Genomic DNA, 26,988 nt, shown 5'->3' with positions numbered 1-26,988 from the left:
TTATTGACGTGCAACTCAAACCCTTTTTCACCTAAACCTCCAAACACTTTGTATATGGGAAAGTGTCATGTTACATTAGAAAGTCTACTCATTCATTCTTTCTTTTTTTTTTGTGGTAAATTACAACTTACACATCTGAGGTTTGACCAAAATTTAATTACCTACTGTAACTTGAAATTTGACACTTTACTCCCTGAGATTTGACCAAAATTTAAGTTGTCTACCTGTAATTTAAATCCCATTATGTGTTCTGCTAGATTCTTTTTTATCTTATTTGATCTTGTATTTTTATATTTTTGTGTTTTTGGAAGAATGAGATATAAAAGTGAAGCAAAATTACATATTTAGCCATTTTTTAACAGAAATAGATTATGAACTCTAACTAAGCTAAATTACTATTAGCCTCTTTGATATTTGTAGGACCCATTTGAATTGGATGTGCTGGGTTTTCAGCCCAAAGCCCAACAATAAATTTATAGAGATGGTTGACAGGCTTAGGTGCTGCCGTCGATCACCAGCTCAAACTTTTCTTTTATAAAAATAGCTAAGTGTTTCCTACAAAAGGGGAATGCTCCTCGGCCTATGGCCGAGGAGGCCTTCAGGTTCCCCCCCTCTCCTTCCTGGCTTTACTAGCTCTTCTTTTATAGTTTTCATCTTCCTCTCTCCTGCTTCCATCTGTTGATCGTCTATTTGCTTTTCTTCTGGTTGTCCGTCCCATCAGAAGCCTTATCCGCACTCAAGTGGCTCACTCTAACCAACGTTATCCTGCCAAGGGGTTACTCTCCATTAATGCGGTCAGGGGGGTTGTTGAGTGCATCAATGCGATAGTGACAGCTTACTTTGGGGGTTAACCTCCTCCCCAAAATCACCTTTGTCAGGCCGAGGACAAGGTATCCTCGGCGTGGATCCAGGAGAATGAGCTTCCCCCCTTCCTTCAGGAATAGCTTGCGATCCTCGGCATGGCCTGGGCCTGCTATATGATGGCCGAGGCCATCAGGCCACGGACCCCACAATAGCCCCTCAAAACTCTGCTGCACGTTCTCTCGAACGGGGAGGAGGTTTTGATACATGCGGATCCACTGGACGAAATGGCCTCACTTTAGTTTATACTGATGCTGGCGGCTTCTTGACTGCCCGATGCGCGTTTTTAGCGTTTGAGAATTATGGGTGCCACATTAAATTTTTGGCGGCACCACGTTTCCCACTTTCAACGGCATGATCTTCTGCCTTTTATGAGCAAGGTTTCATTTGGGGAGATTTAAGGGAGAGTATAAACACCTGTTTGACTTGCCTGGTTTCAAGTTTCGCGCTTATCATTATTGATGCATATAGTTTGAACTTGGTTTGACTGGCACACTATCTGAAGAGTATAAATGAAGCAAGGAGAAGGTGACTATTGCTACCATTTTGAAAAAAAAAAAAGGTAATAATTTCAGTTGCTCAAGTCTTTGCAAACAATTAAATGTTATTGTTCATGAGAGAGGGCCATAGATTATATTAGTTTTATGCTGATTTTAAAAGGGGAAGATGAAAGAAAAAAAAATCAGAAAAATTCAAAGAAAAGACAAAAGAAAAGAACCAATTTATCTTAATTAGATACAGATCCAACCACAATTCTTCCAGCATACAGTCTAAACGCATAAGTATAGAGAATCAGGACATTTTGGAAGTAGTTTAACATAGAAACAACTTTGAAATACAAAATAATTTCAACTTAAAAGACATAATGCTATGATGTTAACTGTTTCATTTAGTCATAACTGGCTAGGTTAACAGCATTTACTGTAGCATTTTGTGCTACATTAGGGCCAAGGCTAGTCCAATAATTTTCTTAACAGATTTGTGAAGGACATAATAACTTACACTCATAATTCTTGTATTTGAATTCAGTCAGCTGTTCAACTCAAAGTTTTGTTGATCTGGGTAAAAGTGAGTTAGAGTAATTAATAATATGTACAATTCCCCTACTACATAGCTAATTTGTCTTTAAGTTGCGCATGCTTAAATATCTAAAGCATTTAAAGAATGTAGATGTCAGTGGTACCGAACTCTTAACTTCCAAGGATTTGTTCACAAATGATGGAAATATTATACCTGAGCACTTATTATCTCTAACTAATGCATAAATCATTATGAAATTTGTAATTCTCATGCCTATAGTGGTTGATGGTTCTTTTTTAAGAGAACCATCTATAGCTCACAATATCAATGGAATAAGAATAACAAATTCTAAAAAAATATAAATTATGCAGTAAACAAAGAAGGCACCAGATTACCAATCAAAGTGAGTATTGGCTTTGCAATGCCCCAATTTATACTATCTTCCCATTGCCCTGCTCTTCCTCATTTATTGGCCAACAATCTCTTCTTTTGTATCCTTATGGCCTGCAGAATCTTGATGAGTAATGCCTCCCTAAAATCCAAAAAAACCAATTTTAATTTCTTTACAAATAAACCTGATAATAATCAAGTAAGTGAATAGCTTTGTGACAAAGTGTACCTATAACATGTATGTGACAGTCAAAAAACCTGGAAAACAGAATATATATCACAGTATAAACTGTCTGCTATACAAAACATATGTATGCACATTTATGTTACCAATATCAACATAAAATACAAAGTTTAAAGAAAATCAAACCAACCCATCAACAAAAAAGTAAATAATCGCTATGTTACAGTTTATAATCCAACCTAGATTGATTCTGATGTGGAGTTGATTTTGATGCCAAAACCCATATCCCCAAGCCACATAAGCAGCTTGCCCTTCCACCTTTTACTATTTCAATTCCGTGGCAAAATTTGATATATTGAAAGGAAACAAAATTGAGGGAGAACCTATATTAGGGTTTCGAGTATTGATAAAAAACCAATTCTAAATCAAAACCAAACAAAATAGCCGAACCTAAATCCTATTAAACACCCAAAATTAATATAAAAGATTTTACCTGTAGCCATTCCAGCAGTCTGATGTTAGGTTGGTTGTGAGGTGAGGCGAAGCATTTATGGCTTAGTTGAATTCGCTTACCGTCATAGGGGAAGAGAGAAAGATCTGCGTCTAGCTTTTCCGTTTTTGGGTTCCTGCGTATGGGTCTTGCATTTGAAGGAGAGACAGAGACAGTCGAAATAGGTTTTATCAGGTTTGTTTTGGGGAGAAATAGTTATATTGGGTTAGAAATAGTTAACGGTGTTTAGGTAATTATCTACTTTTTAATAGTTTTTTTTTAAATAATGCTTATGTGGAAAAATATGGATGTTTTAAATTTTTAAATAGTTTTATTTTTTAAATAATACTGATGTGGAAAAATATGAAAGTTCCAAAAGTTTCGGTTATATATATATATATAGATAAAAAATAAATCTATGATTAGGGTGTTCAAAATTTTATTTTAAGAGATCAAAACCCAAAAAAATAAAAATAAAATAAAACATATTATATGTAATTTTTTTGGGTCAGTTCAAAGGGTTTAAATGAGACCCCCATGCTCCAAGTGGAGCCACCCCAATGATCACCAAATTAATACTTTCCGGGAGGTTTCAACTTTAACCCATCTTGAAATGTCAAAGCAACACAGTTAATCTCAGCGTGGCTACTAATATTGGAAGAACTTGAACCATTTGATACATGTAAGGACCCGATTTGAATTGAGTGCTGGGTTTTCAGCCCAATAAGCCCAAACAATAAATTTATAGAGTATGGGCTCAAGAACTAGTACTGTTTTGCAGGAAGGGTTCTACTCATCGAGTAAAAAGGGATACTATTGATTCGCTCTATAAGGAAAAACTCTCCTCGGCCCTCTTTCAATTGGTCTGTTCTTCTCTCTCTCTCTTTTATTAATAAAAAATATAAATGAAAAATACATAAAATCATGGTACAAATTTTAATAAAAATTGTAATATTTACGAAAGTGTTTTTCAAAATAGATTTGTCAGGTCTATAGATTAAGATGGTTTCAATAGCTTATTGAATTTGGTTTCAAAAAGAAGAATTTTTAACCAAAGATTTCAACATCTAAAATTGCATCCAATTGACATTAGTGCTAAACTAGTAATAACACAGTACAACTTTCTATGTTTGATTAACACTCCCTTGAAGAAAAAAAAATCAAGAAAATTGGGCATTACTCACATAGGTTTCAACCTCCATTCTTGAACAAATTTTTATTGCTACACTTGTTAAGGGCTTCCACTACAAACAATTGCTCCATTTGCTGGTTTTTGTTTTGCTTTGGTTTGGGCATGGCACAATCACCAAAATGTGAAAATAGTTATGGAAACAGGTTTTTGCTTAAGAGACTCATGGTGGTTGGAAACATTTAGATGTGGTGTGATAATTGATAACATAACAAGTTAGGAGTAGTAGGAGGTTATGTTAGAGGGAAGTTTATGTTTTGGGGACATAGTTTAGCTACAAAATCGATTGTAGCCTTAGGCTATAAACTCACTCAATATCTTTTTATTGGAGGTGAATTTTGACAAATCCACCATTGGATTGCATCTTCTTCTTATATCCTCTATGTTTGTAAAATTTCAAGAAAATTAAAGATCAATAGCTATGTCATCAATAAATTTTTAAATTGCAAGTTTTTGTAATTTAAAATTATGCATAAAATATAAGATTATAGATTATATAGTAAATGATATCTAATTGACACAAAAATTGACATATGCATTAAGAGGGTAAAGAACACGTAATTCAACGGTTAGATTTTCAAATATGTAGTAATATTTATTTTATTAAGTGAGTTTTTAGCCTAAGGCTACAACCAATTTGTAGCTAAACTTTGTCCATGTTTTGGAGTGGGAGACGTATTAAACGTGTTTGTGTGGTTGTTTGTTTTTTGTTTTTTTTTTTTTAAATGAAAAATATCAAACGTGGATTGCCACTTGCCAATATGGATAATAGTGCGTTTTGAATTTTACAATGGATCTGTGTGACCTATTTTCAAGGGTGAGGAATGAAGCAATTAATTGGGGAGCCTTTTTTTTTAATCATTGAATTATTAAATTTAAATTGTAATCAAATTTGTATATAGGAGTATCTGTTTAGTTTTTTTTTTTTTTTTTTTTTTTGGATAAACTTGAGGATGTTAAAAAAAAAATTTGATTCAAAGATAAACGTGAGGATGATTTAAAAAAAAAAAAAAACAAAAACAAAAACAAAAACAACAACAACAACAGCAGCAGATGTATAGTTGTTTTGAAAAAGTGGGTTAGTGGGAAAGTGATCCTATTTTGTAGGAAATGTTTTATGTGAGAGTTAGAAATATACATTGTTATCCTCAAGTTTTGCCCCTACTTAAACATAGGCTTTAGGGGTATTTTCGAACAAAAAAAATCCAGACCAAACAATGAAGCCCTTTAAATAGTAGTATAGATATATATATATATATATATTTTGTGTGAGGAAGATAGATAGAGAGGAAGAGAGATATAAGTAGAATCGGGTGTCTTTATTTGCAGTGACCGTTTAAAGTGTTTAAGAACACAACTTTTTCTCAAAACTGAAAATATCACCCAAACAACATTTCTTGTTTTTATCTTCTTGAAAAATTGTTATCAAATATAGGAACAAAACCCAAATGATGTCAAATTTGTGGGTTGAAAACTGGTTTCAAACTCAAATTTAAGAAATTAGTAAAGTTTTGAAAACAAAAAACAAAAATCCAGTGACCAAACAGCCCTTATCTATCTATCATAGGTTTTGAAAAATAGTTGGTAAGCATCTAGCCCTTTTGTCCAAAACTGTGTCAAGTAGGGGTGTCCAACCCACCCAACCCGCTACCACCCAATCCAACTACTTTGGCAGTCGGACGTGAGTCTCAACCTTCAAAAACCTAACATTAACAAGCCAGTTGCGGTCTCATACACAAAAACATATGAAACCCAACTTGACTAAAAAACATCAAGTCCAATGATTTTAAGCTTTTCAACGACTTTTTCAACTAGATGTGACGGATTTCGAAAAATAAAGCAACTAAATTCAATAGAGATATACCAGATTCGATGAGTTCACCACACGATTTGGTGGAAATCTCTTCGGATTTAACCCTACGATTTGGTGGAAATCTCTTCGGATTTAACGAGATCTTGCCAATTTTCGACAATTTCCAGTGGTTTTCGGCTTCACCTGAGAGTTACCTGAACTGCCCAACCCATTACTCTTACGGGTCAGATGCAAGTTTGAAAACTCCCCACCCGATTTGATCGGATTGGTTGTGGGTTAAGCACAAATCCAAAAAACCAAGCCATGGACAGCCCTACAGTGTCAAGTGTTTACTTATTTGGGCTTGTCTTGCAATATACACANACTCATCGAGTAAAAAGGGATACTATTGATTCGCTCTATAAGGAAAAACTCTCCTCGGCCCTCTTTCAATTGGTCTGTTCTTCTCTCTCTCTCTTTTTCTTTCTTTTCTTTCTGGTCAGAAGTTTTTTTTCGTTTTCTTCGTTTCTACCTTATATACTTCCTTTCTCCTCTTGTTTCCTTTGTACACGTGTAGTTCTTATCTTGGGAGCTCCTTTCTGTCCCATCTAGTCCCTACCGGAACCTTCATCCTAGTGGTCATAAAGCTGCTTAGTTACTATTCAGGTATCACCTCCACATTAATGCGGCCAGAGTGTTAGGTGGACAGCATTTAATGAGGAGGTGATAGACTTTAGAAGATATTTTCTACCTTCTCCGACGCCTCTTTAAGCTATATCCAACTTCCAATTCAGCTACAACCTGGCAGAATCTTTCAGTCAATACGAAGATTACCTTCACCTCGGACTTTGGCGTCCTCGGACGTGTGCGATACCACCGTATATAACACCTGTTTATACCTTTCATATCACCTATTTAACGTGAATAAAACTTCTTTAGGCTGTCCTCGGACATACGCGTATCCTCGGATCGGGCCTTTGGGCCCTGGGCCCAATTCTGAGGGCTACTATACCTTTTTTAGGTAACAGGCCCCACAATAGCCCCTCAAAATCTCGTTTTTTGCCATCTCGGAAAAAAGGAGATTTTGATATCCAGCCCCCACTTTCAGAATGTCTTTTTGTTTGCCCAAGGCGCGTTCCTGACGCTTCGGCGTCATGGGCACGCCATCATTAAATGGTAACTGCTCTGCTGTCCCACACGTTCAACGGCCTGATGCAAATCTAACGGTGGGGGTTCCTTTGCATTTATGGGCGGGGCTTTTCCCGCTTCTTTTTTCTGTGCCCTTGTAAAGTGCCTTTCAAATCAAATCTTTCTTCAGTTACATATTACTCTATCTCTCAGCACGTATTCATTGAATCTGTCTTTCTCTCATTATTCTACACTCTCATAAATACCAAGAGTCCGTCCGAGGAGCTTATTTTCCACACCTGTAAGTTTCTTTAACTCTCTCTCTACTCTTTCATTTTTTGTATCAAAAAATTTCTTTTTATTGCTAGAAGATGGGTAGATTTAAGTATCTAGTCGATTCCGAGGAGCAAATGGAATCATTTAGGGCTAAGTACAAGATTCCCTCGACAGTGGGTATGAGATACGCTTCCTCCCAAGTCTGGCGGCGCAATAAAAAAATGGGGGAGGTAGTCATTCCCATGGTGGCGTTTGTTGAAGGGGGGATGACTATCCCAATGGGTAATTTGACAAGAGATTTCCTTAGGTTTTTCACGTTATCTCCCACACAGTGCGCCCCGAATATGTTCAGGGTGCTTGGGAGTATAGAGGCTTTAAACGCCTTATACAATCTAGGTCTAACACACCATGATGTGAATTGGGTATACAGCCTCAATCATTTGAAGGGTCAGGGGTACTACCTCAAGTCTAGGTACCCTGCGGTAAGACTAATTCAGTGCCTCCCTACCTCGAACAAGGGTTTTAAAGACGACTTCCTTATTCTTTCCGGGAATGGCACGATGGTTCGCCTTGCCCAACTGAAGAAGGACAACCAGGTGGAGTTCCAGGATATACGTCCTCGATGAGTCAAATTAATTTTTAATTAATTTAATTTATTTATTTATATTTATATATATTTTTTTATTTATTTATTTTTTTTTATTTTTTTTTACGGCGCAGTTTTCATTTCTAATGGAATTTTATGTTTTAACCACTCTGCAGACAAGCGCACAACTAAGCGTCGTCTCAGGTTGATCAACAAGGAGAGCCTAAATAGAATTCTGCGGTCCGAGGTATTCGTGAATCCCTCTGACGGCCAACTACGAGCCGCACACCTAATACTCAAGTATACGCCTACATCGTCCACAGCCTTTCAGGCTCCCAAGTACGTAATAAAGCAGAGGATCCTCGGCTCCGCCGTGTTAGTGTACTCTTCGAGGGATTCGTCGTTCCTGAGGGCGAACCTGTTCCTGAAGGTGAACCCTTTACGGAACCTTTGCCGGAGGCTAATCTTTCTATAGGAACTTCGTCATCACGCTCCACGTAGAATCGGGTGTCTTTATTTGCAGTGACCGTTTAAAGTGTTTAAGAACACAACTTTTTCTCAAAACTGAAAATATCACCCAAACAACATTTCTTGTTTTTATCTTCTTGAAAAATTGTTATCAAATATAGGAACAAAACCCAAATGATGTCAAATTTGTGGGTTGAAAACTGGTTTCAAACTCAAATTTAAGAAATTAGTAAAGTTTTGAAAACAAAAAACAAAAATCCAGTGACCAAACAGCCCTTATCTATCTATCATAGGTTTTGAAAAATAGTTGGTAAGCATCTAGCCCTTTTGTCCAAAACTGTGTCAAGTAGGGGTGTCCAACCCACCCAACCCGCTACCACCCAATCCAACTACTTTGGCAGTCGGACATGAGTCTCAACCTTCAAAAACCTAACATTAACAAGCCAGTTGCGGTCTCATACACAAAAACATATGAAACCCAACTTGACTAAAAAACATCAAGTCCAATGATTTTAAGCTTTTCAACGACTTTTTCAACTAGATGTGACGGATTTCTAAAAATAAAGCAACTAAATTCAATAGAGATATACCAGATTCGATGAGTTCACCACACGATTTGGTGGAAATCTCTTCGGATTTAACCCTACGATTTGGTGGAAATCTCTTCGGATTTAACGAGATCTTGCCAATTTTCGACAATTTCCAGTGGTTTTCGGCTTCACCTGAGAGTTACCTGAACTGCCCAACCCATTACTCTTACGGGTCAGATGCAAGTTTGAAAACTCCCCACCCGATTTGATCGGATTGGTTGTGGGTTAAGCACAAATCCAAAAAACCAAGCCATGGACAGCCCTACAGTGTCAAGTGTTTACTTATTTGGGCTTGTCTTGCAATATACACAGGCCCAACGCTGGTGTACGCCTCTTGCACTTTTTATTCTCAAAGCCCATGAGATGAGATGAGACAGAGACGGTTTGGCTCACACAACTCTTTCAAAGTCGCAAGTCGCAACCAAAAAACTCTAAAAAGTTGGTTCATAACTGTGAAAAGCCGCTATAACTATGGGTAAACAGGCTTGGAAATCTGGCTAATTTTAGCTTAGCTAGGCTGGCTACCCCCATGTGAGAATTTCACTCAATTTGTATCTATTGGAAAGGAACACGCAACCAACGCAAGAAAGACCCCCAAGTTGCTCTCACCTTTGTCTTAAAACTCATTCTCTCTCTCTCTCTCTCTCTCTCTCTCTCTCTCTGTCCAATAAATACAAACTCCCCCACTAAAAGAGATAGTACCACCATCTCTTGTCCCCCCAGTCAAACCAAACAAAACACGAAACAAAGAGCCACCACCACATCACCCACACCCACAACACCAACAACAACAACTCAACAAAGCCCACAACATCAATCAACCCAAAAAAAAAAAAAAAAAAAAAAAAAAGGAATGGGAAGCCAAATATTTACAACCCCGCCACTCAACCACAAACCCCAAAGTCAGAACCACCCCCACCCTACTCTCACCCACACTCCCACACGCTTCACGCTCACACGCCCCCACACACCCACCCACCCTAGACGGTGGGTAACACTAACATCACACACACGTTAAAACATGACGAATTGATGGCGATAATAATGGCTCCAAAGTCAGACACCTCTGTTTCTGTTTGTGTGGACCTACTCTACTACACTTCCTCTGCCAACCACTTCCCACACCCTATCACGACCCCCCCCTGGCGCACGTTAGCCCTCCACCTAAGCGGTGGCCTCCTTCCCCTTCTTCTTTTCTAGATCTCATAAACCAGCCGCACAACCCCATTATGTCCACTCCCCGCACCACCACAACTTCTCATTCTCTCTCTTGCTACCTTACGCCTCCTCTCTTATCCTTCACCCACAACAACCACTAAACACCACACATCATGGCTTCCGCTGCTGCTTCTTCCTCTTCTCCCGTCGATACCACCGCCACCACCCCACCGCCGATCCCCTCCAGCCCACCCACCGCCGTGCCTCTCCCTCTCCCGCTCCCTCTGCCCGCTCCGCCCGCGGCCCAAATCCAGGCCCAGCCCCAGACCCCGACCCAGACTCCGATCCAGGCCCTGCCCTCGGCCCAACCCCAGCCCACCACGGCCTCGCGCCGCCTGCCGCCGCCGTGCTGGTCGCACGACGAGACCGTCGCGCTGATCGACTCGTATCGCGAGAAATGGTACTCGCTCCGGCGCGGGAATCTGAAGGCGACTCACTGGCAGGAGGTGGCGGATTCGGTCGCTCGTCGATGCTCCGCCGCGTCTCCTCCGAAGACGGCCGTGCAGTGCCGTCACAAGATGGAGAAGCTGAGGAAGCGGTACCGCACGGAGCTGCAGAGAGCGAGATCCATGCCCGTTTCGAGGTTTATCTCCTCCTGGGTCCATTTCAAGCGCATGGACGCCATGGAGAAAGGTCCTTCGGCTAAGCCTCGAGTCAACGACTCCGACAGCGACGAAAACGACAACAACAACGACGAAGGGCTCGACGTTGAGAACGACGAAGAGGAAGATCAGGATTTGTACGAAGAGTTCAAGAATGGAGGGGCGAACATGAGGCACATGAGTAAATTTTACAGAAATAATGGAATTGGCGGAAGTGGCGGCGGTGGAGGCGGCGGTGGCGGTGGCGGTGGTGGTGGTAGTGGTGGAGGAAGTGGAAGGAAGTGGGTTTCGGATTCGGATTCCGAGTGGTGTGAGCGTAGCGCATCTCGGATCGAAGTTTTATCCGAAAGTTGAGCCGAAATTCAATTCAAACCCTAACCCTAGCTCTAGCTCTGGTGTGAATTATGGGGCTAGGGTTATGAGAGAGTGTAACACTGCGGTGAGGTCGGGTTTGGGGAAGAGAGAGAGGGAGAGGGACCCCGTGGCCGAGATGGTTTCGGCTATAAAGGTATTGGGAGATGGGTTTGTGAGAGTGGAGCAGATGAAGATGGAGATGGCTAGGGAGATTGAAGGGATGAGGATGGAGATGGAGATGAAGCGGACCGAGATGATTCTCGAGTCCCAGCAGAGGATTGTTGAGGCCTTTGCCAAGGCGGTATCGGAGAAGAAGAAGAAGCCGAAAAGAATTCCCTCACCGGAGTCTTAGATGTTGGCGAATTCGGTTTTCCTTTGTGGGGGGGTCTTTGTTATTAATCCCCCTATCCTATGAAAGGGTCTATTGTTGTGACTCGATTATTATGTGAGTTTGCTTAGGTTTTTTTTCTTAGTTTTCATGTTTAATTTGGTTCCATGCCGCTAGAGATAGTAGAATGTGGAAATTTGTGTAGTTGTAGCTTTGATTTTCAGTGAATGTAGTAGTTTTATTTTCGATAATCATTAATAGTGTTTACTCTTTGTGTTTTTTGATTCAATGTTTCATTTGGTTGCACATGCCACTAGAGATTGTAGAATGTGGAAATTTGTGTAGTTCTAGCTTTGATTTTCAGTGAATGTAGTAGCCTTATTTTCGATAATCATTAATAGTGTTTACTCTTGTGTTTTTTGATTCAAAGCTTAGGAACAAAGTTTTTATGTTGGAACATATCTTTGGACAATGCTATTTTCTGATTGTTATGCATTAGATCCTAGGAGTGCTAACTATAATTGAATTGGGTTTTATGTTTTGTTTTAATGCTTAATGTGGTATGGTGAAAACAGTGGCTCTCAAAAGTAGGAAACCAGATGGTAATTGATAGAAGTATGAATCTGCCTAAACTCTACTTGAAGATCTACGAACTCATAGAAACATGCATACTCTTGTGTAATGCTATGGTTTACATGTTTCATTGATATGGTACTAGAAGAAGCTGTAAGGGTTTCATATTCTTAATACATGAAAAAGGTACTTGGATTTTACATATGAACATAGTTTAGTTCCTGCTTATCTTAGTACCGCAGGATGTGTTCCTTTTGGTATCAAATATGGTGTTTGTGTGGTGGAAGGAAGTGTTTATCCTAATGCCAGAGGTTATGTTGTCTTCTCAATTGATAGAGGTTAGATGCCATCTTTGTTTCATTTGGTGAAGATCATCTGTTCATGAAGAGCCTTCTGGACTTTGGAATTCCAGTTAGGTTTCTGTCATTACTTTCTATAATGCAGGGACCTAAATTTGAATGTTAATTTTAGTGGGTACAAAACTTGTTAGGCCTCAGAGAACTAATTTCTCATGGCTGGAACTACATGCCTGATTCACAGAAAGTTGTAAATCTTTAGTCTTTGTTAGTCCTTGTATTAACTCACAACTCACAAGTTAGAAGTTAGAACTGTGACTTTGATTGGGATGATAATGTTTGGTATCTTGTTAAAGCATGTATCCATCTAAAGTTGGCTACCTGCTGCTGCATAATGACATTATCTCAAAAATCTTCATTGGCACTTGATGAGCTTTGGATCTTTCTAGCACTCAGATGATGAGACATTACAATCTCTAATTCTATTTCTAGTTAATTCCTTCATTCAGGAGCACATGGAGTATGTATGAGCTAGAAAATTAGGATGGTCCTGTCCAGGACTAAGATGTGGGTTGCAGGATCTTCCTAGTTTGATCATCTATTTTTTACTTTATTTTATCCTTTTTACCCATGATTACTTTGACAAGTATGAAAAATTATTATCACCTCATTAGAAAATTTCATACTGTCTCCACGGTCAACCAATGTGGAGTTTACATTGTTATATTCTTCATTCACTCAATAAGTTATCACAAATGACTTAACACAAGTCCCACTTCTTTTTGTCCTCCTCATCCTTAGCTCTCTGGTCCCTTGTGCAAGTGTTGGGGCCAAATTCGTGTTTTTCCATTCAAGTCATCAAGCCGAAGTTGTGTTGAAAGGTCAAGTGTAATATTCCCAACCTTCTTTTTTATTTTTAAATAAATTTTTTTTTTATATTAAAAGTCAGAAAGCACGGAGTTCACAAGCTTGAATGATAATTGATTGGTATTTCACAAAGCCTACGATCCTGCCCTCTTTATCTTATCTTATTTATATATGTTTAAAAAAAAAAAAAAAAAAGCACAGCTCGTTATTCTGGGTATATTCTTGCATTTATTAATGAAGTCAGTGAAATGCATTGATTTCAGAGGAACAGGACAAGTAGGAAACTATCATGTATGAATCGGTAGAGATTCTGACTTTTGGAATCGGCTGAGTGTGATGATTTGTAGCGGAATTTACGTATGAATTTACTTTTGTATTTTATTGATAAGAACCATTATCTGCCCATAAATAAATAAGAACCATTGTCTGCTTTGCCAACTTTGTCGGCGATTACATTTCCTTAGGTTGGTCATTTCGTGGATGCGTGTTAACATAAAATTGGTATCACCCATAAGATGGTGTGACTTGCTGTTATAGTCCACCACGCCTGTAAGTCTAAGCGTTATGGGTTGAAATAGCAAACCTCATTATTATTCGAGTGGTTTCATAACATGTATATCAAGATTTAAGTGAGCAGAAAAAGTGACCGCGTGCATGAAGACCATTTTTATTTCAATTATATATTTATATAAGAAAAATTGTCTAAGCAATGGTAATTACACACAATAACACATATATTATACACATACGTTGGTTTTTAACTGAAGTCGTTAATTTTTAATTGAAGTCACAATTTCAATTAATAAGCAATGTGTGTGTCTGGGGTGTGTCATGTGTGTTAGTGCGTGTGCAATGGTATTTTCCGAATTGACAATTGTTATCAAATCTTTACACCTTAAATGAGCAAGCGGTAATTTTTGTCCCGTTTGGTCGAAAGTTGATGTTTTCTATTGCACCTTATAGTGCCCCTCACCATCATGAAAAGTAAAACATATCCATAGTATAAGATATGAGATACATGGCATACCGTGGATCAATACCTGTCTCCTGAAAGCTCAAAGGGAAGGTGGTTGTAACTATGAAACTTTGGCCGAGTAAAAATTTTCAAGGGGATGTGGTTGATCACCAAATGTTGGAAGTTAAATTGATGTTAGCAGTCACTAGATTAATGACTAATATACTTAGAATTACCCTATGTTTGGATGAAGGGAGATGAGGAGAGGGGTGTTTCAGTCGCCTTTCTCTCTATTCTCCTCCCCACTCCCTCCGTTCCAAACATACTAAAGTTGGCACCTTATCTCAATAGTGGATAAGACCGAGGTTAAAAAATAAAAGAATAATTAATCAATGATGATTGAGTTGTGTATTTCAAATGAGTCAACTTGCCTAATTAGAGAGTATTGTCTCATCTGACATCTAACCTCATATTGACAAGCTTGACAAACACATGAGATGTGATCGAGTAATTCATAGAGTCGAATCAATCGAGACATATAAAGACTCAACTAAAAAGAAAAAATTGAGACTCATGAAGAAAAAAAAGATTTAATTCCAGAGAAAAAACTGCATAGTTGACAAGGGATAACATTGATCTAAAGAATTCTTAGTGTGTTGGTAGGAAAATTTAAAGGGATAATCCTAGTAGAACACTTAACTAAAAGTCTCGTTCAATTGTGTATGAAGAGGACTCTACGTTGCATAAAAGCCACACTCATATTTTACAAATAATTCTCTAAAATTCATTGAGTTTACCACCAAAAAAAAAAAAACTCTCTTAACATTAGGTATTGGAGAACCTACAGCCAACACCACATTGGTGCCCTCCGATAAGCTTTATCTTTCTTTTATAGGTGTCTGTGATCCAAATAGCTATGCTTGTACATCAACAATGAGAATTGAATGAATTGCCATGGTAGCTTGCAATTTTGAAAGTTTAAATGTCTAGCATCGTATAATAAAACGTGTATTTAATCATTATCTTGTTAGAGGTATAATTGTCACTTGTAATAATTCAATATGTTAAAATTTTCATTCTTGATAGTATCTTTTAATTTTTCTTTTGAAAATAGTTCTAATTTTTCATGTTCATTTTGTAGAGGAGTTTTTTGTTGTACAGTTTTAACTTTTAACTATGTAATCACATAATAGAGAGGATTTTGACAAACTTGTGTGTACATCTCAATTGGCACTTTGTGGGATATTCTAATTGTTCAAATCATTCTTTATATCCATTATACTAAATTCTTCATCATTTTTCACATTAGATTGAGGTGACCCAAGAGCTCTACTTGATGCAGAGCTATCAAATCTAAAAAATGATGCCATAATACTACATTATTACTCACTTATATACTTTTAATCACAAAATAAGTGATTTATCTCTCATAGTTATTGAGAGTCAAGGCCACCAACTAGAAACACCTTATCATCCTTTAGGCTGACTAAAGGCTAAAATATCCAATAGCAAGTACAGGCAGTATATAAGTGCATCCAACTGTAAGAGCATTATTTTTAGTGTGTTTCCAAGTGCCCCTAATAGTAAGTGCAATATTCCTAGTGTTTTTCCAAGGGATCTGCAGAGGTTCCAAGTGAATTATTCTTATTGATCTGAAAAAGATTTCTAGTGGTTCCAAGTGCATCATGCATGCGAGTGAAATGTACATAACACATTGCTCCAAACTGATATGCTATTGGCTATTAATTAAAGGCCCTCCAAGTGTTAGTTTTTACGGAAACCTAGAGAGCTAGAAAGTGGAAAACACTCTTAAGCCATTAACCATTTAACCTGCAAAACTTCTTCCCCATAAAATTTTCTCTCATTTGTTATAACTTATATGCAATCCTTTTCTCAATGTTTATCTTTGTAAGATAGTTTAATCTGGGTTCAGTTGTTGTGACAAATGTTTGTGAAGCAAGCATTTATGTCAGATATTCCCTTCATATATCCATGTGAGGATATAGAAAGAGAAGAATACTATTGGTCCAGTTTAGATGAAAGAAGACAAAAGGTAATTTTTTTAAGAATAAAGTGTGATACAACCGAGGTTCTAAAGGAGTACCACCCTGTATGATATTGTGCTTGTTAGATTCTCAGTTCACCAATATTAAACTGAAAGAGGAACAATCTGTGGGCACCTACAAAAAAGTTAACCAAATATTAAACTGAAAGCTACAAAAAGGGTGAGGATGAAGGGGAATTGAACCCGACGTGAATCGAACACGCAACCTTCTGATCTGGAGTCAGACGCGCTACCATTGCGCCACGGATCCATATGTGATTATTGCTTACTAATATTCTAAATAAACCTGATTAATATATTTTCTATATGCTATTTAAAGCTTTCTATTTTCCTATCACGTTTGGATAAAAAATAATAGTGAGGCACTTATCACTTATCAGTAGTTTTTTTTTTCTTTGAGAAAGATCACTTATTAGAAGTTGGCACCATAATTTAGATACGACCCTCATGATTTTTATGTGTCCTCTATTTTATGCCTAGTTAATTTTTTTTTCTTTTAATTTATAAATAATCACCATTCTAATTACTACCCTTTTTTTTTCTAACATTCCATTTTATTTTGAAATTAAATATTTTTAGATATTAGTATGACAAGAAAAAATTTTCAAACAAATCACCAAAACCAATTGCTTAACCATCGAAGCCACTAGTGTTGGAGGTCCAATGATAGAACTATCGAAACTATCAGCAAGAACGATGGCTTTGACGCCCGCTACCAAAGCTTGTCTCTGATGACTAAACTGTCAACAGAATAGCGACTTCAACCACTAGACCGCCAGAGCGAGTCGCTAGAACGGCGACTCTATTCACCGGACTACCAACATAGATCATTGGACCACTAGAATCAGTCGCCAAAGCAATGGCTCTGAGAATCGGACCCTAGAGCCGATCGCTGAAGCAACAACTCCATCCATCGAAACGTTAGCACCAATTGTCAAAACAACAACTCCAACCACCAAACCAGTGACCTAGCCACTTGACGAGGTGAAGAAAGTCACTCTATGCTTTTGTAAAATATTTTACCAAAATTTTAAATGTAAAATGTTTTACAACTTTTTATATGGATTTTATTGTCAATGAAAAATATTTTACAAATTTGACCACATTTTACTTGTAACAAACACCTAAAACAAATATATAAAAACATTTTTCTGGAAAATATTTTATTTCAAAACAAACGGAACATAAGTTAACTCTTTTTTCTTTTCATTTATAATTTATTTGACAAACTCTCTTATAAAATTTATAAGAGAAACCGTATGGATCAAACATTACATTAGAATCATTCTTATCCTATCATTGTTATTTATGACTATATATTTAGAATTCATAGTTGGTCGTACATAAATGATTTTAAATTCATGAGAAATGCTATGTTTATAACATTTTTACAATACTTTCAAAATAAATTCTAACTATTAAGTTGTTACATGTGGGCAAAAAAGTAATTTTAATGGTGAGTTTTAATTAGAATTTTTATTGTAAAAATATTGTAGATATAGCACTTCTCTTAACCATATTACATAGCAAACACCGTTTTAGGAAAGCAAGAAAAGTCTTTAACAAAAAACCTCTTTCAAAAGGAAAAAAAGATTCTCTCCATTTGTTTATATAATGAAGAAAGTCTATTCCATAATAAACATTTAACAGTTCACAAATTTTTAACCCTTCACAAATATAAAAGCTCAATATAATGTTACATCATTTTAAATTAGAAATTAGTTAGTGTTTACAATAATGCTCACTTTTCTTTTTCTATGTCTTTATTAAATTTTGGTTTCACTCAATGGTCATACTCATAGATCACACTCAATGGTACATATAAAACGTGATTCAAGGGTAAAGACAAACATGTACACGTCTTGGAGTCCCATACAACCTAATGTGAAAATCATGTGCCTCAATATAAAAAGCAGGTTGGAGCTATTTGGAAATTCTTGGCTATCATTGCTATAGTGATGCAATGTACAACATATTTTAGGCAATTCTGAACATGATGTACTCATTTAAAAATACATTAGGATTTTCTGATTCAATTATTAAACAAGTTTTTGAATGAATTTGTTCACTGCTTTCTCTTTCAGATACAGAAATTCATCCCAAAAAAAACAAATGGATCTAGAAGACTTGCGTCATTTTAACAACCATAGAACAAAAACGCAAGACCAAAGTCATCAAATCCATAAAATGTACACGAACCTTTGTCCATCTAATCTTAGCTTTAAAGAAAATGAAATTAAGCCACACATTTTCATAAGAATCTTGGAACAATTAATATACAAGTTCAATTAGGACAAAAATTGATTTTATTTTCCTTTCTGATTTCCCGGGTATCAACAAATGCAATGGCTATATGTCCATAATACTTTCAAAACCAATTACAAGTATGGAGCTATAGAGAAATTTCCCAAGAAATCGAAGCCTTTTATATACATTATTTCAAAATCTGATGGCATTGAGAAGTTCTGCTAAACTGCGAGCCATAAGATGATTTGTTGCCACCATAATGGAGCAGGTTTCTCTGATACCATTTGGAACCTTCATCTATGTTTGCATTGAATTTCAATATCCACAACTTGTATTCAATCATAGGAACCATAATGGAACAAAATTCTATGACCCACTTGACCCTGTATCCATGTTTACATCATTTCAGGTTTCCAAGACTTGCCTTGATTTTTTGGAATTGGAAGTCAACAGGTTTCTCCAAGACAGAGACATTAATGTTACTCCAAACCTCCGGTTTGGTAGGAAGCTGTGTGATGGACTCCACAATTTCCATATCTTCAGGAAGAACAGAACCAAACACAGTGTAAGCTTTTTTCCACTCATTGTGGTTAGCTAAGCTGATAAAGAATTCTGGGCCAGAACCAACCCATGCAACTGATCCTCTTCTAATGGTGGGGCAGGCCTCTGTAGGAATATCCCTAAAACTGCTTCCAATTGCTTCAAGTGTACCTTGTATTACTGCAAAAGGTGGACCAAATGGAGCCTGCATAGCTCAAGTAAAACTCTTTTGAGTTAGAAAATATATCCGTATAAATACAAATATTGATATTCGCTTCACACAACCTGATGAAATTAAAGTTATATCAAAATTTATATATGCTATTATTAAAACACAGAAAAAGAAAGCAAGAACTGTTTTCAGAGCAACATTCTGCTGAAACTAGAGCTCATGCTAAAGAAATTATCTTTACTGGGTCTAAGAAGAATAAACTTAAGCACTCTTACTCCAGATTAATTTCATCTTTAAGATAAAAAATATTTAATGGAATCAATGAAAAAGATGTTGAACTATTATTAGTAGGTAAGCATCCTAAAGCAGTCTACTTAGTATCAACCTGCTATAACTGGCATATAAACATAAATATCTTACATTTTCTATGTGATTTCCTTCTGAATCCCAAAAGTTTCCCCGACTTTCTGCTCGATAAAATTGACAACCCGCAAAATGACGCAATTGTGATATCTCAAGAATATAGGAAACAGAATGTGGGGCACAATCAGGGAATAACTGCAGAAATAAAAAAATCAAGGCAAAGTTGAGAGGTTGGAGACAACAATTATTTTGTTTAACATTTAAGAAACAGATCAAAGTACTTTCAATAAAAGAAACCATAAGAAGCCGTTCGTCATTGAGATGCCAACAGAAAACTAATAAAACTTTAAATTGACCTTCAAAAATTTGCAAGTTTACAAACTCTTTCTTTTTTTTTTCTTTTTTTTTCTTTTTTTCTTTTTGTGTTTGAGGCAAATAGAGTGTGCTCAAATAATATAAATATTAAACTATAGAAAATACAAAAATGTCAAAGCCTCTATGTTTTAAATTTTTCACAAGTTCACATTGTAAACCATCAATAACATTTTTCAGATCATATAAGCCTACAAAAGACAAGATGGATTGCTGCAACAACAAAAGATAAGAGGGTAATTTTTTCATTCCACAGAGTACCATCATTTGGAGGGGGGAAAATGAGAGCTTCTAGAGTCACATCTGCCTCTTACCAAAAAAAAATCCATTTATGTTGCTCACCCTCTAATCCTTTGAAACAGAAATGAAGCTTGTTCACCAATAATAGCTAAAAATAAGAGTTCTAAAAAATTTTCCTCCTTTCTTCATTTATTATAGACGTTGAAAAATAAAATCCTCATTTTAGGCATTCAAGTCCCTCATGCAGTTTAAATTAGACAAGAAAAGCAGTGACGTGGCAGGGAGAAGGAAGAGTGTGAGAGCTAAAGCTTGGCATGTCTAGTGGCAGGCATGGTTGCCACTGTAAGGAATGAAAATGACCAGCAGCAAAATCCAAAACAAGTGTTGAGTTTACGATGCACATTGGACACTATATCTTGGTGCAAAGAATGGAACTTGAGAGAGAAAGGGAGAGGTAAGAGTCATTTGCAGATCCAGACACGCCAACAATGAGATGCATTGCCACAAGATTTGTGGTGGCTGCAGCTAAAACAATTCAAGACACTTGAAATATAAAAGAAGTTGTATTCTATTTACAAAAACACTAATACTTCACACTTAAATTTAGTAACTCGAAGGGATATTTTTGTCCCAAAAAAATGTGTATGTAAACATACACTAATGAGAGAGCAAATGTCAGGGTCCAAAGACATTAGCCTAAGAAAAATCTAGAATCAAATATAAAAATTTAAAAGAAAACGAGAAAGTAAAGATAGTGTACAAAACATAGATGAAGCAAGGCCAAAGAACTGCCAATTCCTTCTCTCAGGCACCACAAAAAACTTATGAAAGGCAACAACAGAACGTCAGCTGACTTCAGAAATGTACTTGGGAGTTCTGGGTGACCCCCAACAATAGAAGAGCAACGCACAGAAATATATGAAGGGAGAGAGAGAGAGAGAGAGAGAGAGAGAAGAATGAGTTATTGAGGTCAATATCTGCTTGCACAGTGATCATGAGTCATGACAAAATGTCCTTAGATATGAATTATTTCTATCTGGTCAATTTCAACTCACATAATGTTCTCTCATATAATCATTAAATCCAATATTTAAGCAAAAGCAGCTCACATAATTTATTCCTAAAGATTAAATAATAGAAAAAATGAGTCCAGAAAGAAGTGTAATGTAATGTGTTGGGGCAATCAAGTATTGTTAAGCAACTGGAAAGCTGAATTAATAAGCTGGCATGCATGATTAACCAGAATCCAAAAGCACTTACTTTGATGTGAATAACCCCATATTCAGTTTTCAAGCCAAAAATACCCTACAAGGAAAAAGAATATATATGAGCAAAAAATGAGCAGTGTGAGTTCATTGCACACAGCAGTGATATGAATACTAACAAAACCTTACAAAGTTCTCCAAACACCATATTTTTAAGAATTATATATCCTCAATATGTCATTAGTACATATGTACAAATGGTTGCACCCTTCTTGTGTTTTTTTTTTTTTTTAAGTTACCTTTACCAATCAAATAAACAAATATTGCTAATACATGACATGAAAATAGATAAATTCTTATGTAACTACTCTAGAGTCTCTTGGTCCTAAATAAGCCCTAGAATTCTTAAATTTATAGTCAGAAACTGTGAAACTCCTGATGTCGTTGATACTGAGTAGTCTAAGTTCTCTTTGGTAGCTAATGATGGAATCTCAGCTAATAGGTACGAATTAACACCGGGCAGAATAAATTTTAGAAGAAAAAAAAAAAAGCAAGCATTTCAGTTTAATATAAAATTTTCTTCCGAGGATAGCCGCAAGAAAAGCTTAAAAAAATAAAAATAAAAAATTTTAAAAAAGCATTATCAGGGGGGAAAAAAAAATAATTCATACAGAACTCAAGTAACTGACTCTTTCAGCCCAAAAAATTTGCTGTTTGATTGTGGGCTATTCAACAACCAGTTCCTTCCACAGATTGCTGAATATATTAAAATGAGCACTGGCTCAGAAAAAACTTAGGTATAATTAATAGGGAAACTAGTTTATGGACTTTCTGTCTGGCAGAAGGGATGACTGCATGACAAGCACAGGGACCTCTTCTGGCATTGTGCAACTTCCTTAATTCCACTACAATCAATATCTTTACGCTTATAGTGGCATTAATTTGTAAACCTTTCTTCTATAAGAATTAGAATTGTGTATTCAAATCAATGAGAAATCATTCACCACAGGGACAGATTCTGAAGTAGAGACCATATAATCACAAATGGTACCCTTGGCATATTTTCTATTGCAATTGCAGGACAGTCAATCATGCCTGCCATATGCAGCCAGTATACAAAATAAGAAAACAGAACTCCTGGAAATTTTAATACATACACACACACACAAAACGATTTAGATTTTTTTTTTACATATCAATAATCTAAAAGCAATTGCAAGTCAATACCTGCTTATGTCATTTTCAGAAGAATCTAGTAACCAATTTTTACTTTTTATAATTTCTCAGAGAACCTCATACACTCAGTTGCCTATCTTTTTTTTCCTTTTTTCTTTCTTTCCCTGCTAAATTACTATACACTCAACCGGTTTTAGCCGAAAGATATGTTTAACATCCAGTATCAGAAGTATATAAACTGAGATGAGATGCATGTCATCAAGGAAATCTCTAGAGGAAAGAAACAAAACTGCTTCAACTATACATGCTAAGTTATGTTGGTCCAGCCTAAATTAGAAGTTCACAAACTGTAATCAACAGTCGAATGATGTTCAACAAATAATGTACCTTTCCTTTTCCAAAGACAAGCCCAGAAGTCCACATGACTTCATCACCCGAGTCTCGCCGATCAGGGTCCAATGCATCCTTCTGTTTCTTCAACCAACACTAACAGCAAGAACAGGAAGACAAGAATCTGAGAATCAGGAAATGTGAATAGACTTGTTGAAATCTCTTAAGGCATGTACACACACAAACATATCTATTATCTTCAGAAGGGAATTACATCGGCAGCCACTTTGAACTTTTTGCACTTAAAAGCCTCAAAAGGCACACATATTACAAATTCCAAATGTCAAGTTGACCAGACTTCAAGCCTACTGATCCATAATACTGTTTTAAAAACATTTTATCTAGAATCTCTATATGCTGCTGCTTCACTAAAATTTCTAGTTGCAACTCTCTTAAATATCAATATTGGGCTACATTGATTTTTTTTTTTTTCAACTAATATTTTAAATTCCTAACTGGGAAGTTAAATTTAAAAAAATACACAACAGGCACAGTGCATGTTTTTGATCAGATTCTGCAGGGATATCGATGTGAAATGGGAGGGTTATGAGATGTTTTACAGTGAGCAGAATTCTGGTTAGGCAGCACTCAGTAGGAATATAAATATGCTTTGTAATATGGATGTGTACTATTTGGGATAGATGTCCAGATACTCTAGAGAAACTTTTTAATATCTTGGTTTAAGCATCCACAAGGGGGGCAAGAGTGATGGCAGAGTGGCCAAAAAATTAAGAATATATATATATATATATTTATTTATTTATTTATTGAAAAGGAACTACCTTAGGCTTACGCATACAGGATGCATATGCAATATCGGCAAAAGAATAGAGCAGATCAACAAGGAAGACGGTTTGACAGTTTAAAGTGATCCATACAGATATATCAAACTGGATGCAACATACTGCAGAGCAGCTATAATTCACACATTATGGTATAATATATAGCTCATTAATGAAACAACATACTCCTTCAAATATAAATAAAGTGGAAAAAGGTATTACAATAAATGATATAATTAAACTGAATATGTGCATGAGAATTTAGGTTATCTGTAATTGAGGACATATAAGGAAATGTGATGCGGTTGTTAATCGTGTCAAATGTCCTTCCAGTTCAGATATGAAGGTTAAGAGTTCTAAAACATTGAATAGCACCATTAAGGGAAACAGAAGACTTAGCTTAGCCAATAGCCACACACCTTCATCATGAATTCAACCTTACATTTCCACACTCTTAATTGCTGTGTGAATCACATCCTACTAGCTAATTTAAAGGGAAAATGCCAAAAAGCCATGAGCGTTTTTAATCAACAAACTACAGAAGAATTTCCATTGAAGCAATAAGCACCAATTGAGACTACAAAAGTCAACATTTCAAAGTCTATCAATCCATGTTACTAGGCCGGTTATATATACACTATAGCCAAAATTTCAAGCTGATTACAGAATAAATATTATTTTTTTCCCAATGTTTTTCAATATATGCTACATTGAGTTGACAAATTACCTTACTTTATATAAATAATTTACATATAACAATTTATTAAGTTCTTGAGCCACATTAATAAGATGAATATTCCTCAACCCAAATCCACATATTGAAATTCCCAGCATTCCAGCTCGTTATTTGCATTGAAAGTGATAAAATATTAAAATCCACCAACCCAGATCAGATATCAGATTTCAATAAAATGAAACTGAAACCAAAAACAACGAAAAAAAAAACAGAAACAATACCTCACCAAATCTTGGACCACAAGCCTCCTTATCCCCACAATACACCCAGGAATCGCAAAAACAAGGCCCATCCTCACCACTACACATGCTCTTACAAGCCATGCAACAATCCTCTGAAGAACTGACCTTAAAGTCAGAACCCCATTTCACAGCATCACCCCAAAGCTCCAAATGCTCAATCCCTCTGCAACACTCACTCTCTTCTTGACCGCCATCTTCAACAACGTCCGAAACTGATGAAACAGTGGCAATCCGACTGGGCCTGTTGAAGACCACAGAGAGGCAAACATAGACCATGCAGCATGAGATTGTGCCCATAAACAAGAGGCTCAGAATTGCACAACGACCGAGTTCTGAGTCGTTTTGCCTGCGACCCATTTGAGCCTACGAACCCAATTGACAAACCCAGAAATTGTATTTTTTTTTTTTTTCTCTTAATTCTTCTTCCTCATCTTGTTGTTAATGTGAAATCTGGGAATTGTTCTGATGAGATAGAACAGGGGACTCTTTGTCAAATGTTGTAGAGCTGTCATGGCAAAGAGCCCAAGACAGAATAAAAAGACACGTTAACTTCAACGAAAAGTTGTCTGGTTCCTCATATTCTATTCCACTTAAAAGTCTCAAACCCCATTTGGCAATGACTAATAAGGAACTTTTGTTTATATTAATTTATTTATTTTGGAGAAGAACTTTAATGCTCTTTATGTTTTTACCTTGTTCACTATTTATTTCACCTAAATCCCATTTCTCTTTATTGAGTTATTTTTACATGTATTTTTTTTATTTATTCGAAAATTTACTTATTTTTCTACGATTGATAGGTGTTTTAAAATCAAAATTTGTGCATAATAATATGAAGAAATCAAATTTTGTTGTCTAGACCTAATAATTTTATCATGGTTTCTTCTTGAGAATTTAAATATTTGTGAAATATGATTTTACACTATAAAGCATTGAACTTATCACAAAAAATATATATATATATTATTAGAGTTTGTTTAAAAGCTCAATTTTAATTCTCTTTCCACATAAAGAGTAGGAGGAAATAGGTAACTATTTTTTTTTCTATAACTATCTAGTTAGTTGGTCCGGTTCGGAAACTATATTGATTAGTAGCATCTCGAGTCTCAGAAAGTCGAGTTGTGCGCTCATACCTCGAGTCTTTGAGGCTCGGTTTTTATAGTTTGACCTGGCCTAGTTCCACGTGGCATCCCACATGGAACTCGAGTTTCTGAGACTCGAGGTCTAAGCCCATATATAAACCACAGCCACCCAGAAAGAAATCAGAGCATGAAGAAAAAAAAACCCCCGAAGAAGAAGAAAGAAGCCGAAAGCCAGAAGAAAAAAAAAAAAAAAAAAAAAAAAAAAAAAAAAAAAAAAAAAAAAAAACTCCAGGCCGGCGCGACCGGGCCGTAGTGCGGCCAGGGTCGGCGCGACCCAGGGCTCGCGCGACCGGGCCGTAGTGCGGCCAGGGTCGGCGCGACCCAGGGCTCGCGCGGCCCGGGTCGCAGCGGTCGCGCGGCCTGCGCGACCCAGGGCTCGCGCGACCGCTGCGACTCGGGCCGCGCGACCCTGGCCGCACTACGGCGCCGGTCGCGCCGGCCTGGAGCTTGTTTTTGGGTTTTTCTTTTTTCTTTTTTTCTTTTTTTTTTTTTTCTGATGAACACATAAATGGTATTTCAGCATCTTTTTCTAGATTCTTTCTCTCTCTCTGTGATCTGATTTTTTTTTTTTTTTTTTTGGGTATTTTGGTTTGTAGATGAGAGACTTGGATACTTGAAATTTTTTCAAATTTTTTTGATTTGGAAATCAAGTTTCTGAGACTCGAGGTCCACGTAGACGCCACATAGACCTCGAGTCTCAGAAACTCGAGTTCCATGTGGGATGCCACGTGGAACTAGGCCAGGTCAAACTATAAAAACCGAGCCTCAAAGACTCGAGGTATGAGCGCACAACTCGACTTTCTGAGACTCGAGATGCTACTAATCAATATAGTTTCCGAACCGGACCAACTAACTAGATAGTTATAGAAAAAAAAAATAGTTACCTATTTCCTCCTAAAGAGTATGTCAAATAGCGTATTTTGCTTTGAGCTAAGTCTAGGCTCTTTCAAATATAAATCCAATCATTAAATTAAAAAAAAAATTATCATTAAAATAAAACTTACTTGAATTCTAAATACCAATAGATTGCCATTTAAATAATAAAAAAATTACTAATATTTTGCTTTTTTGTTCTAAAAATGGGTCAACTCTACCCAACCCATCATTGTAGCGCGTTGAGTATGGAATAACCATTAATTATTTATCTCT

General features: G+C 36.6%; 2 protein-coding genes, 1 long non-coding RNA gene and 1 other non-coding gene across 4 annotated transcripts; 1 reads left to right on the top strand and 3 right to left on the bottom strand.

Moving 5' to 3' along the window:
* Positions 1–1,384: 1,384 nt before the first annotated feature.
* On the bottom strand, positions 1,385–3,155 carry LOC136066205 (uncharacterized). The gene is made up of 3 exons (XR_010627651.1): positions 2,949–3,155; positions 2,277–2,413; positions 1,385–1,919 (listed from the first exon to the last, which is right to left on the bottom strand). It is a non-coding gene; the product is annotated as an uncharacterized LOC136066205 (long non-coding RNA).
* Positions 3,156–9,610: 6,455 nt separating this feature from the next.
* LOC111993079 (trihelix transcription factor ASIL2) lies at positions 9,611–11,730 on the top strand. The gene is given in 2 exon segments (XM_024024933.2): positions 9,611–11,067; positions 11,069–11,730. Coding segments are annotated over 2 exon segments (1,194 nt in total). The 5' UTR covers positions 9,611–10,305; the 3' UTR covers positions 11,501–11,730.
* A 4,680-nt stretch (positions 11,731–16,410) lies between these two features.
* On the bottom strand, positions 16,411–16,482 carry TRNAW-CCA (transfer RNA tryptophan (anticodon CCA)). Its single transcript has one exon. It is a non-coding gene; the product is annotated as a tRNA-Trp (tRNA).
* A 2,027-nt stretch (positions 16,483–18,509) lies between these two features.
* LOC111993046 (uncharacterized) lies at positions 18,510–25,283 on the bottom strand. Its single transcript, XM_065770120.1, has 5 exons — positions 24,677–25,283; positions 22,935–23,033; positions 21,427–21,471; positions 19,612–19,749; positions 18,510–19,224 (listed from the first exon to the last, which is right to left on the bottom strand). The coding sequence occupies exons 1-5, from the start codon at positions 25,052–25,054 to the stop codon at positions 18,880–18,882; spliced, it is 1,005 nt and encodes a 334-aa protein (XP_065626192.1). The 5' UTR covers positions 25,055–25,283; the 3' UTR covers positions 18,510–18,879.
* Positions 25,284–26,988: the final 1,705 nt, after the last annotated feature.

This window comes from Quercus suber, unplaced genomic scaffold (genome assembly GCF_002906115.3).
Source record: "Quercus suber isolate HL8 unplaced genomic scaffold, Cork oak 2.0 scaffold_3B, whole genome shotgun sequence".
NCBI lineage: Eukaryota > Viridiplantae > Streptophyta > Magnoliopsida > Fagales > Fagaceae > Quercus > Quercus suber.
Note: the sequence above shows the minus strand (reverse complement) of the source record. Positions and strands in the feature narration are given on the sequence as shown.